The sequence below is a fragment of the Danio aesculapii genome, chromosome 7 (genome assembly GCF_903798145.1).
Source record: "Danio aesculapii chromosome 7, fDanAes4.1, whole genome shotgun sequence".
In the NCBI taxonomy this organism is placed as follows: Eukaryota; Metazoa; Chordata; class Actinopteri; order Cypriniformes; family Danionidae; genus Danio; species Danio aesculapii.
The window spans coordinates 1,391,708-1,407,677 of record NC_079441.1 but is presented as its reverse complement, the minus strand read 5'-3'; the positions used below and the strand labels follow the sequence as shown (position 1 = coordinate 1,407,677).

Sequence of the window (15,970 nt, the reverse complement as noted above, 5' to 3'; positions counted from 1 at the left end):
CATAATTTGGAGCATATTTTTTGTCACGGTGTGTTAACTGCTTCAGCCTTGATGATATGCATTGCAGTCGTGCAACTTGAGAAATAATAGCATGTGTTCTCACAACAGCCAACATGTGTTCCAGCCGACTGTGATGCAAATTGCAATGCCCTGTTGCACTGAATGTTTTATTAATACTTCTGATTTATTTTACCGTGGTGTGATTATGATGGTATTAAGAAGTGGATTCATTCAGGACTAAATCCGCTCAAAATTATGGGATAAAAAGTCGAAATTATTTGAACGCACGTTATTGACTCATTAACTAAAAATTGTATTAAATAATTAGATATCGTTTTTTAAACTCGTGATTTCCAGTTATGTTGAGATTTTGACAAACCATTTTTTTTAAAGATTTATTTTTGACCTTTATTTGATAGGACAGTATTTAGACAGGAAGCGAAGTTGGAGAGAGAGAGAGAGAGATAGGGGGGTGGGAAAATGTTCTCAAGGCAGGATTCGAACTCAGGACACCCTGACGTGCTACTGCACCATATGTCGATGCGCTAACCACTAGGCTATTGCGCTGACAAGTCAAACCATTTTTATGTTGACTTTGTGAAGTCAGAAGTTTTTGTTTTTGAATCATAATAAATGTTTTCAGTCCTGATTTTGGCTTTTCCTCAGAATTTCAGCTTGTCAACTTTGCAACTTTTTATTTAGTAATTTTGAATTTAGGTCAGATATTGGACTTGCTCAGTCATAGTTTAGTTTTTAAAGTCATGTCGACTTTATTAAGGTAAATTTTGTCTTTTTTATCATAATTTCGACATTTTAAACTCATAATTTAGACTTTTAGTATTTTCGACTTCATGAGTACTAATTTCTGAGTATGGCTGATGTGAACCTGACGTTTCCACACAGTGTCGAGATCCTAAATCGAAACACTGCACTGAGGCATGATCCGAAGCACCCGGGTCACTAGACTAAAGTGTTTCGATACACCAGGTCATGTGAATAAAGCGATTCAAAGCATCGGTCATTTCAAAAGTGTTACGAGACCTGGCGAATCTCCATTTGACTGCCAGAGTCTGAAAAATCCTCCTGTAGCCTAGTGAAAAAATTCATTCAGAGCAAAAAGTCTACTGAACCTTTCATTTCCTCGGCGGTAGGTAGGAAGCGGTCCAGAAACTATGATCTGCGTGGCGGGCGAGGTGCGTCGAACCGTCTCGATCAGGCTCCTGAAGTCCTTCAGGATCTCCGTCTGCCGGAGCCCGGTGTCGTTCATGCTCACGTGGAGGACGACGGCACCGAGGCTCTCGGCAGCGCTCAGGATAGTAGGTATCTGTGCAGAAATATTCTTAACTCGGGCACCAGGGAAGCAGAAAGTGCGTACTTTGTTACCTTTAGAGGAAGTGGAGTTGGCGCACGATGGAGTCACCGATGATAGCCACATTGTGACCCGTCTCGCAGAGAGGGGCGAAGCGGTTCTCTGTGGGGATCTTGAACACCGGAGGAGGAGACGTTCTGCCCCGGGACCTGGTAAGCACCTTACGCGGCTGCACCCAGGGGCCGTGGTAGCCGGGTGTCTGCGTGAACGACGTCTGGGAGAGCCGCGCCCTCGGTGCGCTGGGCCTGGACAGAGAACCACACGGGGTTGAGGAAGACGGAGAATTGTTATTGTATTGTACACTTACCTCAGACGAGCGAGAACAGGGTACATCGAGCAGGGCTCATTGTACCTGGAGCCGCGCTCGCTTTGCCTCAAGGGAGCGAATCTGGGACTCCACTGCTTCCAGCTCCAGCTCCAACGCCTCCATCGACGCTTCTCTTGCACTCAAGGACAGACACACAAGCGCCATTGTTCAAGGTGAAGAGCAAAGCCAGTAAGTGAGAAAATGAGTGAATGAAAGAGGTCGGTAGCTTTAGCTGGTTAGCGGTGCTAGCAAGCTAAAGCTACAAACAACAAGCGGATGCTCAAGAGACAGAACGTTTGAAAGTAGATTTGTTTGTATGAGTGTGTTAAGGGATTGTTCACCCAAGTAGGAGAGACAAATATTTAGCGAATGCGCAGGTATTTTATTATAAAAATGTAAATTGCGAATCTAAACTCCAAACACACGCAGCAAGGCTACACGCAGCGAGGCTACCGTACAGCGACAGTGACGTCACTCGAGATTTAATACCCCTTGGTTTTGAGTGTGGTCCTGAAAAATCTCAGTTCGATGGGATATCTACCCCTTCCCCTTAGCCTTACATCTTCAAGTTAAAGAGAATTGGGACACCCCTACCCCTTCACGTGAACGTGCAAAACAAGGGGTAAGGGTAAGGGCTAAGGGGTAGAATTGGGATTGAGCCTAAATCACTTGAAATCTCTTAATTAAACACTACAACTTAATTTGCTGAACTGTTTTTTTTGTTGAAGCTGTACCAGAGCAATACATAAAATGACCACTAGATATCACTAAAGAGACGGGTTTCAAAATATTTTGAAGCTTCGACACATTTGCTTTGACTGTTTCAGTGTTTCATGAAGCCTTGCTCTGCCCACCACTACTAATTTCGACTCCATCTCATAGTTTCGATTTGCTAAATTGTAATTTGGACGTTATTTTTTTCTTACCTTCTACAAATGAGCTCTCACACAACAGTGTTGTTGCAAATACAAAAAATGGCGCCAAATCGCCTTGACTCCGCCCTCATAAACGGTGGCTCGTAGGATGAGAACGCCATTTTGTCCACATGTGACATGTGAGAAGGTGTTTAATTTTGTGCTGTGTTTTTCTTGTGTAAACATTAATTGATAAAAATTCATTATGCTGAATATGTTTCGAAATACTCACGAATGTTTCTGTCGGGATTAAGGATGCTTATTATTGCACTCCTTTATGTAAACATCAGGTGACTACAATTCACTCAGAAAACATCTTAAACCGAAAGTTGTAAACTGAGAGTTACCGAGACTCATATTTCATTATGTTGATGTACTGAAACAGAATATTGAGTAGGGGGTGGGGCTTTGCGTAGCATTCACTCATAGCAAACTATTAGAGTAGCCTGGCTGGCAAAATTGAAGATTGTTCAATACCAAACATCCTTTTTTGTCAATGGATTAACTTTAATTCAATTAATTAATCAATTGTTTATTTAAATTCTAAAAAAAGTGGGCTAGCAAAATAAGCATTGTCAATTTGATTTCAGACAGGATTTAAGGCAATCTGATATACATGGTCTGGTCAGATATGAACATATACATGAAATGATAGTTAATATATTTGAACATATATGTACAGCTTTGTAATACTTATAATTAAGTAAATTAATATTTAAAAATAAATTTACATATGATGCATTTTTATATATGTGAAATCCAAACATGAACTTGTGTCATGTGCATATTTTAGCTAAATCAGATTCCTTTAAGCCTGCAAATTACACTTAATTCAATGCATGAAACTGACTTTAAAGAGAAAATCTGCCGGAGAAAAAGTAAATTGTACTTGTACTTTTTTTACTCCCAGTAAGAGCTCTCAGATAATAAATGATAACACACAGTTTAAGGTTCTGCTATATTCTAATACCCAGTAAATAGTAATCTGATGCTTTCCTAGTTTCTTTAAATAGTGGTCTGATCGTGTTCCCTGTAATGCATTCCTCCTGCAGTGCTGGTAATCCGCAGTGAGGTTGATTGTGGTTGGGTCTGCGGGGTCCTGGCGTCCGGTGGTACGCCTCATCATCTCCCCATCTGTTCCTCTTCAGCAGCACGTGTTCATTTCTGCTTCTCACAAGCTGATCTGGACAAAACACTCCAAGACGGGTGGGTAAATAACGCAGTAATATAGAAACCCAGGGTAGTTTTATTAAGAAGCGTCTTTATATATGTGTGTATTCTTGCATCATGTAATAAAGTGTATTATATTGTATATATTATACTAATTTGTTAATGAATGCTCCAGCATACTGTAGTATTAACTGCTGATAAACTGTAATAGTTACTGTAGTATTTTTAGTTTTTACTACAGTAAGCTGTGGTTTATTGTAGTATAATCAGTGGTGGACAGAGAACTGAAAAATCTTACTCTAGTAAAAGTACCATGCCTAAAAATGTAGTGCAAGTAGAGTAAAAGTAGTGAGTATTACGCTGTGTAAAGCTGATGTGTTTACATTTAATTACTGGATGTGTGTAAACGTAATATTCTGTAGTGCATCTAGTTATTGCCCAGCAGGTAATATTAGGTTAGATTTAGGTTGTGATGTCAGGTGACCAAAATTCAATGTCTAGCCAGCGTCTGAGGATAATATTATTCTGATGTCCAATAATGACGTCAAATGACGTTGATATTTGGTTGATTTAAGGTTGTTAGAAAGTGACCAAAATCCAACGTCGAGCCAACATCTTAAACCAATGTCATATAGACGTCAAATACTGACATTTATTCATCAGGTATGGCAACCAAAATCCAACGTCTGATAGACGTCATAGTGGTAACGTCCACACAACGTCAAGCTGTAGCATGATTAGACGTTGATATTTGGTTGATTTTAGGTTGGACATTGAGTTTTGACGTCAACCCGATTTTCATTTCCAAACAAAATGTAACGTTCCCATGACGTTGTCGTACAACGTAAATCTGGCCTCATGTTGACGTCTTGTGCCTGCTGGGTGTTTAAGGCCATTTCAGTCATCATACAGTCATACCTGTCAACCCTCCCGTTTTTCCCGGGATTCTCCCGTATTCTACATTTCTATCCGAAATTCTATACTTTTCTATACAATTTCAAATTCTATACATTTCAAAATCCGAAAACGTGGTAAAAATCAGACGAGGGCTTTTCTTTTTCTGGACGGCTTTTGTGAATTGTCGTTGGTTGGGTTTAGGGACGGAGCAGGGTGGGTCAGCCGATTGGCCGGTTGAACGGTCAATCATTCTGTCATGCAGGCAGACAGGTGAAGGTCGTTCGACAGTGGCCTCTAGCGGGTTTACGCGAGAACGGTGCGGGCGTGAACTGGCGCTCGTGAGAGACGAGAAAAAAAAACCGCAAACAGCTGCCTCGCGGATTCGCGAAAACAAAAACTGCAAAAATACATACCTCCCGGGACGTATTTCGCGGTCTCCAGAAACGTCCACGGGGCTACGTTCTCAGAATGAACCTGAGTTGCATTAAACATTAAAGAGCCGATCATACCTCTGCACCACCACCTTGCTCTTAAATGTGAATCTGTTCTGTGCTTTCATTTTATTTAGGCTTGAAAACACGTTGAAATAAATATACAAACTGAGGGATGCCCTTCCTTTTCATTACAGACACCTTCACTCCTCCTACACAATCCTCAAAACAGTCAGTTCACATGGAGGAGCGTGACTCAGACGCGCTCCATACTGATAAATAGACGCTGTTTCCCAAATGGATTCAGTACACGCAATTTGAAGTGGAGCGAAAGTGGACACAGGGTTTTGGCTGTGTGTTTGAAAAGACTTATACACATAATAATAATAATAATAATGTCTAAACATGTCAATCTTAGTGGGTTTTCTTTTAAACAACTAATTTTTGTCTTAAATGAGCATAAAAAATAAGGAAAGCAATCAAATGCTTTCATTATAGGTCTGTGCATTTTTAAAGGGATACCTCTGTGATTCAATATAATCAAATGTAAAATCTAAATGAGAGACTCTTCATTCATTCGTTTTCTATTCGACTTAGCCCTTAATTTCTTTATAATAGCTATACATTGTAATCAGCTAAACGGTTTGCTAATTTATTTGCAGCTTTTTCTAATGCATACTATAATGTATACATTCTTTTAAAATAATAATAATTATAATTCCTTACAATTATACAGCTCTTTTTCTGGGCACTCAAAGCACTTTACACATTGGGGGGAATCTCCTCATCCACCACCAGTGTGCAGCATTCACCTGGATGATGCGACGGCAGCCATTTTGTGCCAGACCGCACACCAGCTGATTGGTGGAGAGGAGACAGAGTGGTTAAGCCAATTATGATATGATGATTAGGAGGCCATGATGGACAGAGGCTAGTGGGCAGATTTGGCCAGAATACCAGGGTTAAACCCTCACTCTTTTTCGAAGAACATCCTGGGATTTTTAATGAGCACAGAGAGTCAGGACCTTGGTTTAACATCTCATCCGAAAGACGGTGCTCACTGAGCAGTATAGAGTCCCCTTCACTATACTGGGGCATTAGGTCCCACACAGACCGTAGGTTGAGCGCCCCCTGCTGGCCTCGCTAACACCACTTCCAGCAGCAACCTAGCTTTCCCATGTGGTCTCTCATTCAGGTACTGACCGAAGCTAGCCCTGTTTAGCTTCAGTGGGCGACCATGTGAGAGTTGCGGAAAGCTAGCTGCCAGCTATAATAAATATATAATAATAATAATAATAATAATAATAATAAAAATCATAATAAAACATATTACTGACCGTTTCAACTGTTTATTTACAATAAAGTTAATAGTAAGAGTAATTTGGGGAATCCCTTGGATTTTGGTGGCTATCCCTTATTTTCACATGTTGACAGGTATGTACAGTAAACATCCGTCATCTCCTCATCAGGGACATCATCTAAACAGTCTCTGGGTCAGTGTGTGTACTGATTTTGGACATCTTCTTGGACACTTAATGCTTCCAGTTTGCTGCAATGTAAAGCACACATGAGGTAGTTTATTATGATTTACCTTCTATGTGTGATCTGATTGGACAGGAATCACAGGACTGATTTGTCTAATCCCCATAGACAAGAGAATAATACTGTAGTGACTGCAGGCTGAAGGACAGTAGTGGAGTAAAAGTACTGATACTGCAGTAAACATGGACTCAAGAGAAAGTAAAAGCACACATTTATAAAACCACTTAGTAAATTACAATTCCTGAGGAAAAACTACTCCATTACAGTAGTGTGAGTATTTGTAATCACTTACTTTACACTACTTTACAAACAGCGAGGACCACAATGGAAATAAGCCCAGGGCTTTATTGTGTTTTTATCCTCGACAGTTTTTATTTCAAAATGTATGGGATACTTGTACAGCTTGTCTAAAATCTGTCAAATAAAATTCAATTCAAATTCAATTCACTGGGTATAATATACCCCATAGTTGTAGAAAACTGCAGTAGTGGATCATTTGGTTATATTACTATTGTAAATGTATTGATTAATTAATATTATACTTGTTTTTCCCTCCTAAAAGTCATGCACTGTTGTTCACTTCACATCCTGCACATGTTTTCTGATGCGCATGTCTGATTTGAGCGTGTTCTGGTAAACTCTGTGCGTGATGTCCAGTGTGTGCCGCCAGGAAGAGCACGTGACGTTGACTCCGACCTGCTGAAATGCGCTCTTCCAGAACAGCAGATGGAGGATAATGATGATAAATAGACTCTGCAGATATTTGTGTCCGTTTACACTCTGACCTGCACGGCTGAATAAAGCCGGACCACTGCGTCCACTACTAGCCAGTAATCGAGGAAAATCCAACTGCATCACTTCCTCCAGATCATTCCTCAGAGGACATTAAGAAATGCCATGTGTAAAAGACGACAGGTGGAATAGAGCAGTTTTTGCTAAAGCCTGGCATTAAACACATTTCCTATTTAAGGTGTTGTATTGTTGTGCACGTCCCTGTCAAATTCTTTATTTCATTAAAGGGTCACGAAACACCAAAACACATTGTGAGAGATGTTGACAGTCATATGTGTATCACTACAATATTACAGACTGATAGATCCTCTGTAAATGCTGCTCTCAGAGTGTAAACATGTAAACACCACAATTAAACTATCACCGTCGTGTAGGATTTTTGCCGCATTTCGTGACAGGATAGTCTATACACACACAGCTTTCTGATGCTACCTACCGAGTGCATCTAAGTTACTGAGAAATGCGGAGGGTTTTCTCCCATCCGTCGTGCGGTATCAAACACTCCATTAAAACTACACTCTTCCAGCAGTTCCTCACATCCAATATCTCGTTTGTCACATGGGGGGCATGCATGAAACGTTCCTGAATGAAAGTGAAAGTGCCAAACTGCAGTTAAAGTAGAAAAAGTGTTTGTTTTGCCTCAAATGGAAACTGCCCAAATGGAAACTCCCATTTTTATGCAAAACCTTCTCACTTTCCTTCCACCGACACTGCCACCTAAACAGAGCCGGACTCACCCACTTTCCTGACTTTTTCCAAACTAGAGGTGTGAAAACACCCTGCTGAAACGGGGGTTTCGTGGCCCTTTAATAATGCACACTTTTGTTTTTTGCATACATTAAATAAATGCTTACTTAATGTCACTGTGAAATCAAAAATGACATATTATATCACCCCCCTAAATGACTATCTTCACTTTTGGTCACGTGGAATAACATTAGGTAGAGCAGGGCTACCAGTCCATTAAGGCAGGACTATCAGTCTTTTAGGGCGGAGTTATTAGTCCTTTAGGGTGGAGCTATCAGTCCTTTAGGGTAGAGCTGTCAGTCTTTTAGGGCAGAGCTATCAGTCCTTTAAGGCAGGGCTATCAGTCATTTGGGGCAGAGCTATCAGTCCTTTGGGCCAGGGCTATCAGTCCTTTAGGGTGGAGCTATCAGTCATCTAGGGCGAAGTTATCAGTCATTCAGAGCGGAGCTATCAGTCCTTTAGGGTACAGCTGTCAGTCTTTTAGGGCAGAGCTATCAGTCCTTTATGGCAGGGCTATCAGTCATTTGGGGCGGGGCTATCAGTCTTTTAGGGCAGAGCTGTCACTCTTTTAGGGTGGAGCTATTAGTGGAACTATCAGTCCTTAAGTATTGAGCTATCAGTCCTTTAAGACAGGGCGGGATTATCAGTCCTTTAAGGTGGAACTTTCAGTCCTTTAGGGCGGAGCTTTCATTCCTGTAATGCGGAGCTATCAGTCCTTTAGGCCAGGGCTATCAGTCCCTTAGAGCAGGGCTTCCAGTCCTTTAGGCCAGGGCGGAACAATCAGTCCTTTAGGGCAGAGCTGTCACTCTTTTAGGGTGGAGCTATCAGTGGAACTATCAGTCCTTTAGTGTTGAGCTATCAGTCCTTTGGGGCAAAGTTGTTATATCTATTTGATTATAAACAGAAGAAAGCTTCAATCCAGAATATTTCATGCTTCACAACATCAACATTTTATTGTACAATTTAGCAAATGTCCAGTCCAGCCTATTGACCTTCTAAACTGAAATAAAAAGTCACATTTATTGCTATATTTCTGATAGTCCACTGCACCGCTCTTTGTTTCATTGCAGTAAACATATTGTTAAAACACATTATTCGGCTGTTTGTAAAACCTGTTTGAAATTCACTTTGTGAACTTTTAAAGAAAAATGTAAAGTTGTTTTTGTATTTTAAGCTGAACTTAATTTTTTTTTGGTACAATCCGACACCCTGAGACTCTGATGATCACCAGATTTTGTTTCACAGTATGATCAATTAAAACAACCATTTTTGTCTGTTATCAGTGAAAAGTGCATGCATATAATAAAGACGTGGAGAAGAATCCAGAGACATTCCCTCACATCATCACCTGTGCTGAATTATCTTCTTTCATTTCATCATTAGCCCCTTTCACACAGTAATATGCGGCAGACTCACTGGAAATATGTGCCTCAGCCTACATACTTGCAAAACATTACATACGTTTCTCATACGTATGTTTTCTTGTAAGTTTCCACGGTCAAATCCATTAAAGGGTGTTGTTTACATTTTGTGAATCTAAAATACGTTACTTAAGTTAAGTTTTGTTGTACGTTTAAGAAGATAAATTCACTAGAGGGCGCTGTCTACATTTTTGCAAATATAAAATACGTTACTTAAGTTACATTTTGATGTATGTTTAAGATGATAAATCCACTAGAGGGCGCTGTCTACATTTTTGCAAATATAAAATACGTTACTTAAGTTACATTTTGATGTATGTTGTACGATACAAATGCCAAATACACTAGAGGGCCCTTTATATATTTTTGTAAATCTGAAATACGTTACTTAGGGTATGTTTTGTTGTAAGTTTTGGATGTCAATCCCACTAGAGGGCACTGTTTTCATTTGGTGAATCTAAAATTACATTACTTAAGTTAAGTTTTGTTGTACGATTAAGATGCCAAATCTACTAGAAGGTGTTGTCTACATTTTGTGAATCAAAAAATACGTTACTTAAGTTATGTACAGGTTTTGTTGTACGTTTAAGATGATAAATCCACTTTCGGGCACTGTCTACATTTTGTAAATCTAAAATACGTTACTTAAGTTACATTTTGTTGTATGATTCTGATGCCAAATCCACTAGAGGGCGCTTTATATATTTTTTTAAATCTGAAATACATTACTTAGGGTATGTTTTGTTGTAAGTTTTGGGTGGAAATCCCACTAGAGGGCACTGTTTACATTTGGTGAGTCTAAAAATACGTTACTTAAGTTTTATTGTACGATTCAGATGCCAAATCTACTAGAAGGTGTTGTCTACATTTTGTGAATCAAAAAATACATTACTTAAGTTATGTACAGGTTTTGTTGTACGTTTAAGATGATAAATCCACTAGAGGGCGCTGTCTACATTTTTTAATTCTAAAAATACGTTACTTAATACGTAATTTTTGGGTGTCAATCCCACTAGAGGGCACTGTTTTCATTTGGTGAATGTAAAAATACCTTACTTAAGTTAAGTTTTGTTGTACGATTCAGAAGCCAAATCTACAAGAAGGTGTTATCTACATTTTGTAAATATAAAAATACGTTACTTAAGTTACGTTTTGTTGTGCGTTTAAGATGATAAATACACTAGAGGGCGCTGTCTACATTTTGTAAATCTAAAATAATTTACTTAAGTTACATTTTGTTGTTCGATTCTGATGCCAAATCCATTAATGGGGGCTTTATATATTTTTGTAAATCTGAAATACGTTACCTAGGGTATGTTTTGTTGTAAATTTTGGGTGTCAATCCCACTAGAGGGCACTGTTTACATTTGGTGAATCTAAAAATATGTTACTTAAGTTACATTTTGTTGTACGTTTAAGATGATAAATTCACTAGAGGGCGCTGTCTACATTTTGTAAATTTAAAAATATGTTACTTAAGTTACATTTTGTTGTACGTTTAAGATAATAAATTCACTAGAGGGCGCTGTCTACATTTTGTAAATTTAAAAATATGTTACTTAAGTTACATTTTGTTGTACGATTCCGATGCCAAATCCACTAGAGGGCGCTTTCTATATTTTTGTAAATCTGATATACGTTACTTAAGTTACATTTTGTTGTACGTTTAAGATGCCAAATCCACTAGAGGGCGCTTTATATATTTTTGTAAATCTGAAATATTTTACTTAGGGTATGTTTTGTTGTAAGTTTTGGGTGTCAATCCCACAAGAGGGCACTTTTTACATTTGGTGAATCTAAAAATACATTACTTAAGTTACATTTTGTTGTACGTTTAAGATGACTAATCCACTAGAGGACGCTGTCTACATTTTGTGAGTCTGAAACACGTGACTGAGGGTACTGATTTGTTGTACGTTCTTTAACCATACTTTAGTACAGTGTATTATACTGTAAATATTGTATTATTTAAAACAGCATGGCAGAGTAAGGCCTGTAGTATTTACTATAGATTTTATTTACAGTAGTAGTTACTATAGTATTTTTTGATGTGTAATGTCCAGAAGAGTCTGCATGTGTGAAAGGGGCGTTTCTGCTGTCTCCTATAAGGGGAAGACGAGGAAGCCGGAGAAGGTGGAGTATTTCCATCCGCCCATCAGGTTTCCTCGCTCTAGCTTCAGGTTGGCTTTGTCTCCGCGCTCCATCAGTACCAGACCAGCGTTCGTCGCTGCTTCTCGAGTCACGTCCTGATCACCGGCGAACGCAGAGATCACTGGCCAACCGTTCAACACCAGACTCACCTGCACACACACACGTGGTAAGGGCTCGTTCACACCAAACAAATCTTTGCTTCTTAAAACGCAAGACGCTGCACTCAGGAAGAGGTTTGAAAAGAGAGGTCCATGTCAAGCGATATTATGATGTAATAAAAGCAATATAATAACATTTGAAATAGGTAAACAATATATTATGATGAGCACTGAGACACATCATATAACTCAGGTTATCTGGACGAAGCCACAATAAGGGCAGACTCCACCATGAAATAACGGTAAATAAATTAGTTAAAACAGCCAACTTTCCTCTATAAACAGAAGCTTGCAATGGTTGCCCCGCCTCAGAGCTCTTCTGATTGGTTCACTGCTGTGGGACTGACAATGATGAAGTTGAAGATCTTTAAACCTGGCACGACATCTAAACATGCCATGTCACAGATGAAAATCCACTAGAGGGCGCTGTCTTCATTTTATTTTGTTAATCTAATATGTTATTTACGATACATTTTAAACATTTCAAATGACAAATCCACTAGAGGGCGCTGTTTACATTTTATTTTGCGAATCTAATGTTACTTATGGTACATTTTGAACATTTCAAATGACCAACCCACTAGAGGGCGCTGTCTACATTTTGTGAATCTGAAATACGTAACTTGCAAATTTGTGTTTTGTTGTACGTTTCAGATGAAAATGCTACTGAAGAGCGCTATTTACATTTTGCGAATCTGAAATAGGTTACTTAGAATACGTTTTGAACATTTCAGATGACAAATCCACTAGAGGGCGCTGTCTACATTTTATTTTGTGAATCTAATATGTTACTTATGGTTCATTTTGAACATTTCAGATGACAAATGCACTAGAGGGTGCTGTCTACATTTTGAGAATCTGAAATACGTTACTTGCAAATTTGTGTTTTGTTGTGTGTTTCAGATGACAAATCCACTAGAGGGCGCTGTCTACATTTTATTTTTGCGAATCTGTAATATGTTACTTTTAAACAGTTTCCGATTAAACAAATCCACTAGAGGGCGCTGTCTACATTTTATTTCACGAATTTGAAATACATTACTTAGGGCAGTGTTTCTCAACCACGTTCCTGAAGGACCGACAGCCATGCACATTTTCCATGTCTCCTTAACCAAACACAGCTGGCTGATTCAGATCATAAGTTCATTAGCAGAGACTGAAAGACCTGTGATGGATGTAACAGATAAAGGAGACATCCAAAACACGCAGTGCTGGTGCTCCTCCAGGAGCATGATCGAGAAACACTGACTTAGGGTATGTTTTTAATGTTTCAGATGACATACCCACAAGAGGGCGCTGTCTATATTTTGTGAATCTGAAATATGTTACTTAGAACAGTGGTTCTCAACTGGTTTGGCCATGTGACCCACATTTTTACATGGTCATCAAGCCGCGACCCAAATTTTTAGAAACTATAATATAATTTTAGAAATTATAATTAATTTGTATTTATTTGTTAATATACACAGGTAGTGACAGATAAATGATAAGAAAATCACCAAGACTTACAAATAAACAATATTTTATTGCTGTCATTTAACAAAATGTGTCAAATTATAGAAATACTTCAAAGTAAAAACATCAAATACTGTAAACAGTGGTTAGGGTAAGGAAGATTCAGTTACCATGTACTAAACTGAACTGTTAATAAAACATTAACACTGATCCTGTTGAACAAAACAAACCAGCAAATTACAGTAAAATGATCAAAATAATCATAACCATATTATAATAATCACCAGTTATTTGCTCTTCTGCTATTGTGTGGGCTTTCTTGGCCTTTGCTTCACGGTGCCTGTACTTGTTTTGAACATGACGATGTTAGGCACTTTTGTGATGCCCTCAGCTATTGGAGTCGTCTTTGAAAATAGTCCAAAGGTTTGTCCTTGCAACTGGGCTGTTTGGTTTCTAAATATGGAGAGAGATTAGACTCAATAATAATTCACGCAAAAGACACGATGTACACATGCGTAGCCAAATTCACGTACGTAAAATATTTATTTATACTTACAAAAACAATTCACATGCACAAAATAAAAATACATTTTCATAAAATACGTTTCACAAATGCAAAACACCATTTGCAAATATATAAGAGTGTACAAAAAGTTTTGAATGTTCACGAGTTCATCCTGAATGAGAATGTGCAAATCCTCTCTCACGTACGACTCACCCTGAATACAGGTGTGTGCATTTTTGAGACTTTCCTGTCAGCACACACCTCCCACGTGAGTCACTCGTGCCCTGTAGCCAATAAGATGCGAGCTTACTGTTCAACCAATCACAACTCCCTGAGAACTAAGAAGAAGAATACTCCTCTATTTAGCATGGCAGGTGAAGAGCGGGATGCGCTCTAACACAAGCACTTTTCTATTGAGCTACTGAAAATACACTCAGATTCTACTATAAAAAGCGTATACACAAACTAGCAGGAAACAGTATTGACTTACAGGAGTATCCGCCATGTTGGTTAGAGGATCAGACTGCGCAAAAGGAGCGCAGAGTGGTTGACATCGAGTACAGCCCTCATCTGATTGGCTGAGAGGTACGAGTTGCCTGTTTCTGGCAGGAAAGTCTCAAAATGCACACACTCGTATTCAGGGTGAGTCGTACGTGAGAGAGGATTTGCACATTCTCATTCAGGATGAACTCGTGAATTTTAAACATTCAAAACTTTTTGTACACTCTTATATATTTGCAAATGGTGTTTTGCATTTGTGAAACGTATTTTATGAAAATGTATTTTTATTTTGTGCATGTGAATTGTTTTTGTAAGTATAAATAAATATTTTACGTACGTGAATTTGGCTACGCATGTGTACATCGTGTCTTTTGCGTGAATTATTATTGAGTCTAATCTCTCTCCATACTAAATGTCGTTTTAATTTTCATGCTCTCTTGTGAGAGCACCTCACTACATATGACACACTGAGGTTTTAAGCCTTTTTTTGTCGTCAATATATGTAAATCCATACTTTACATGTTCGTGGTCGTACTTGCGCTTCAACATATTTGTTAAAATGAAATTTCACATGTCAAACTGTACGGCTGTCGCGTGCGCATTTCAAAATAAAAGTCCGGTATAAGCAAAAGAAGTAAATTAAACTTTTGTTGTTTTTTTGACCACACACTGAAAATGTTCCCACCAGTTGAGAAACACTGACTTAGAATATGTTTTGTTGTATATTTCAGATACAAGTTCTTCTTGTACACATCCAGGAGAAGGTGAGTTTTGTCACGGATCAGTTTTCAGAAACAGAAGTAAGAGAAAAGTGTACTGCGACCACGTAGTTTTACCTTGATTTTACGTAAATGTACTCTCTAGACCAGTGACTAATGTGCTTAACTGTGAATAAATACCACAAACAACAAGAATAAGAAACAAAATCAAATTAAAAATAGAAAGAATAAAAGAAATTAAAGGCTTTTACATGATCAAAATGTGATCATGTGTTCTCTTATCGCTCTCACCTGTATCGTTTGTCTGTTGTAAACTTTGACCACATTGAAGCTGAAGCTGTAAACTCCTTTTCGAGGAGCCAGAAAAACACTCCGCGCCGGATCGAAATGACTGCCGACATTCACCAAAACCTGCAAATACAAAAATAGAAAAAAGAAACATCAGCACTATCTGACCGCTGAATGCCTCATGCATTGCTTATCAAACAAATGAAGAACTCTCATGTTCCCTGCATGCATAAAACACCTATTATCATAACTATTTGTTCAATGCTTCTGAAAACTCCACCGCACGATCCAAGCGCAGTGCAGTTTATTACTTCCTTTTTATTGCTGTAATTATGTTGTTTTTAAAATATGCATATTTATTTATTGTCATCTTTCTTTAATGCTGTTGGTTTCTGAGAGCTGCCAAACAAATGTAGTTGTATGACTAAAATTAGGCAAATTATAATATAATTCAGTTATAAATGATATTATAAAGTTGGGTGGCATGGTGGCTCAGTGGTTAGCAGTGTGGCCTCACGGCGCTCAGGCCTCTGGTTAGAGCCTCAGCTGGGTCAGTTGGTGTTTCTGCGTGGAGTTTGCATGTTCTCCCCGTGTTGGTGTGGG

General features: G+C 38.7%; 1 protein-coding gene across 1 annotated transcript in view; it reads right to left on the bottom strand.

Moving 5' to 3' along the window:
- Positions 1-11,458: 11,458 nt before the first annotated feature.
- Positions 11,459-15,970, bottom strand: part of si:dkeyp-74b6.2 (cerebellin-1) — a 6,904-nt gene continuing 2,392 nt past the window's right edge. Inside the window, exons 2-3 of the mRNA XM_056462611.1 lie at positions 15,371-15,490; positions 11,459-11,890 (exon numbers count right to left, since the gene is read on the bottom strand). Coding sequence (XP_056318586.1) covers positions 11,693-11,890; positions 15,371-15,490 — 318 coding nt within the window. The 3' untranslated portion in view covers positions 11,459-11,692. The remainder of the gene's footprint in view (positions 11,891-15,370; positions 15,491-15,970) is intronic.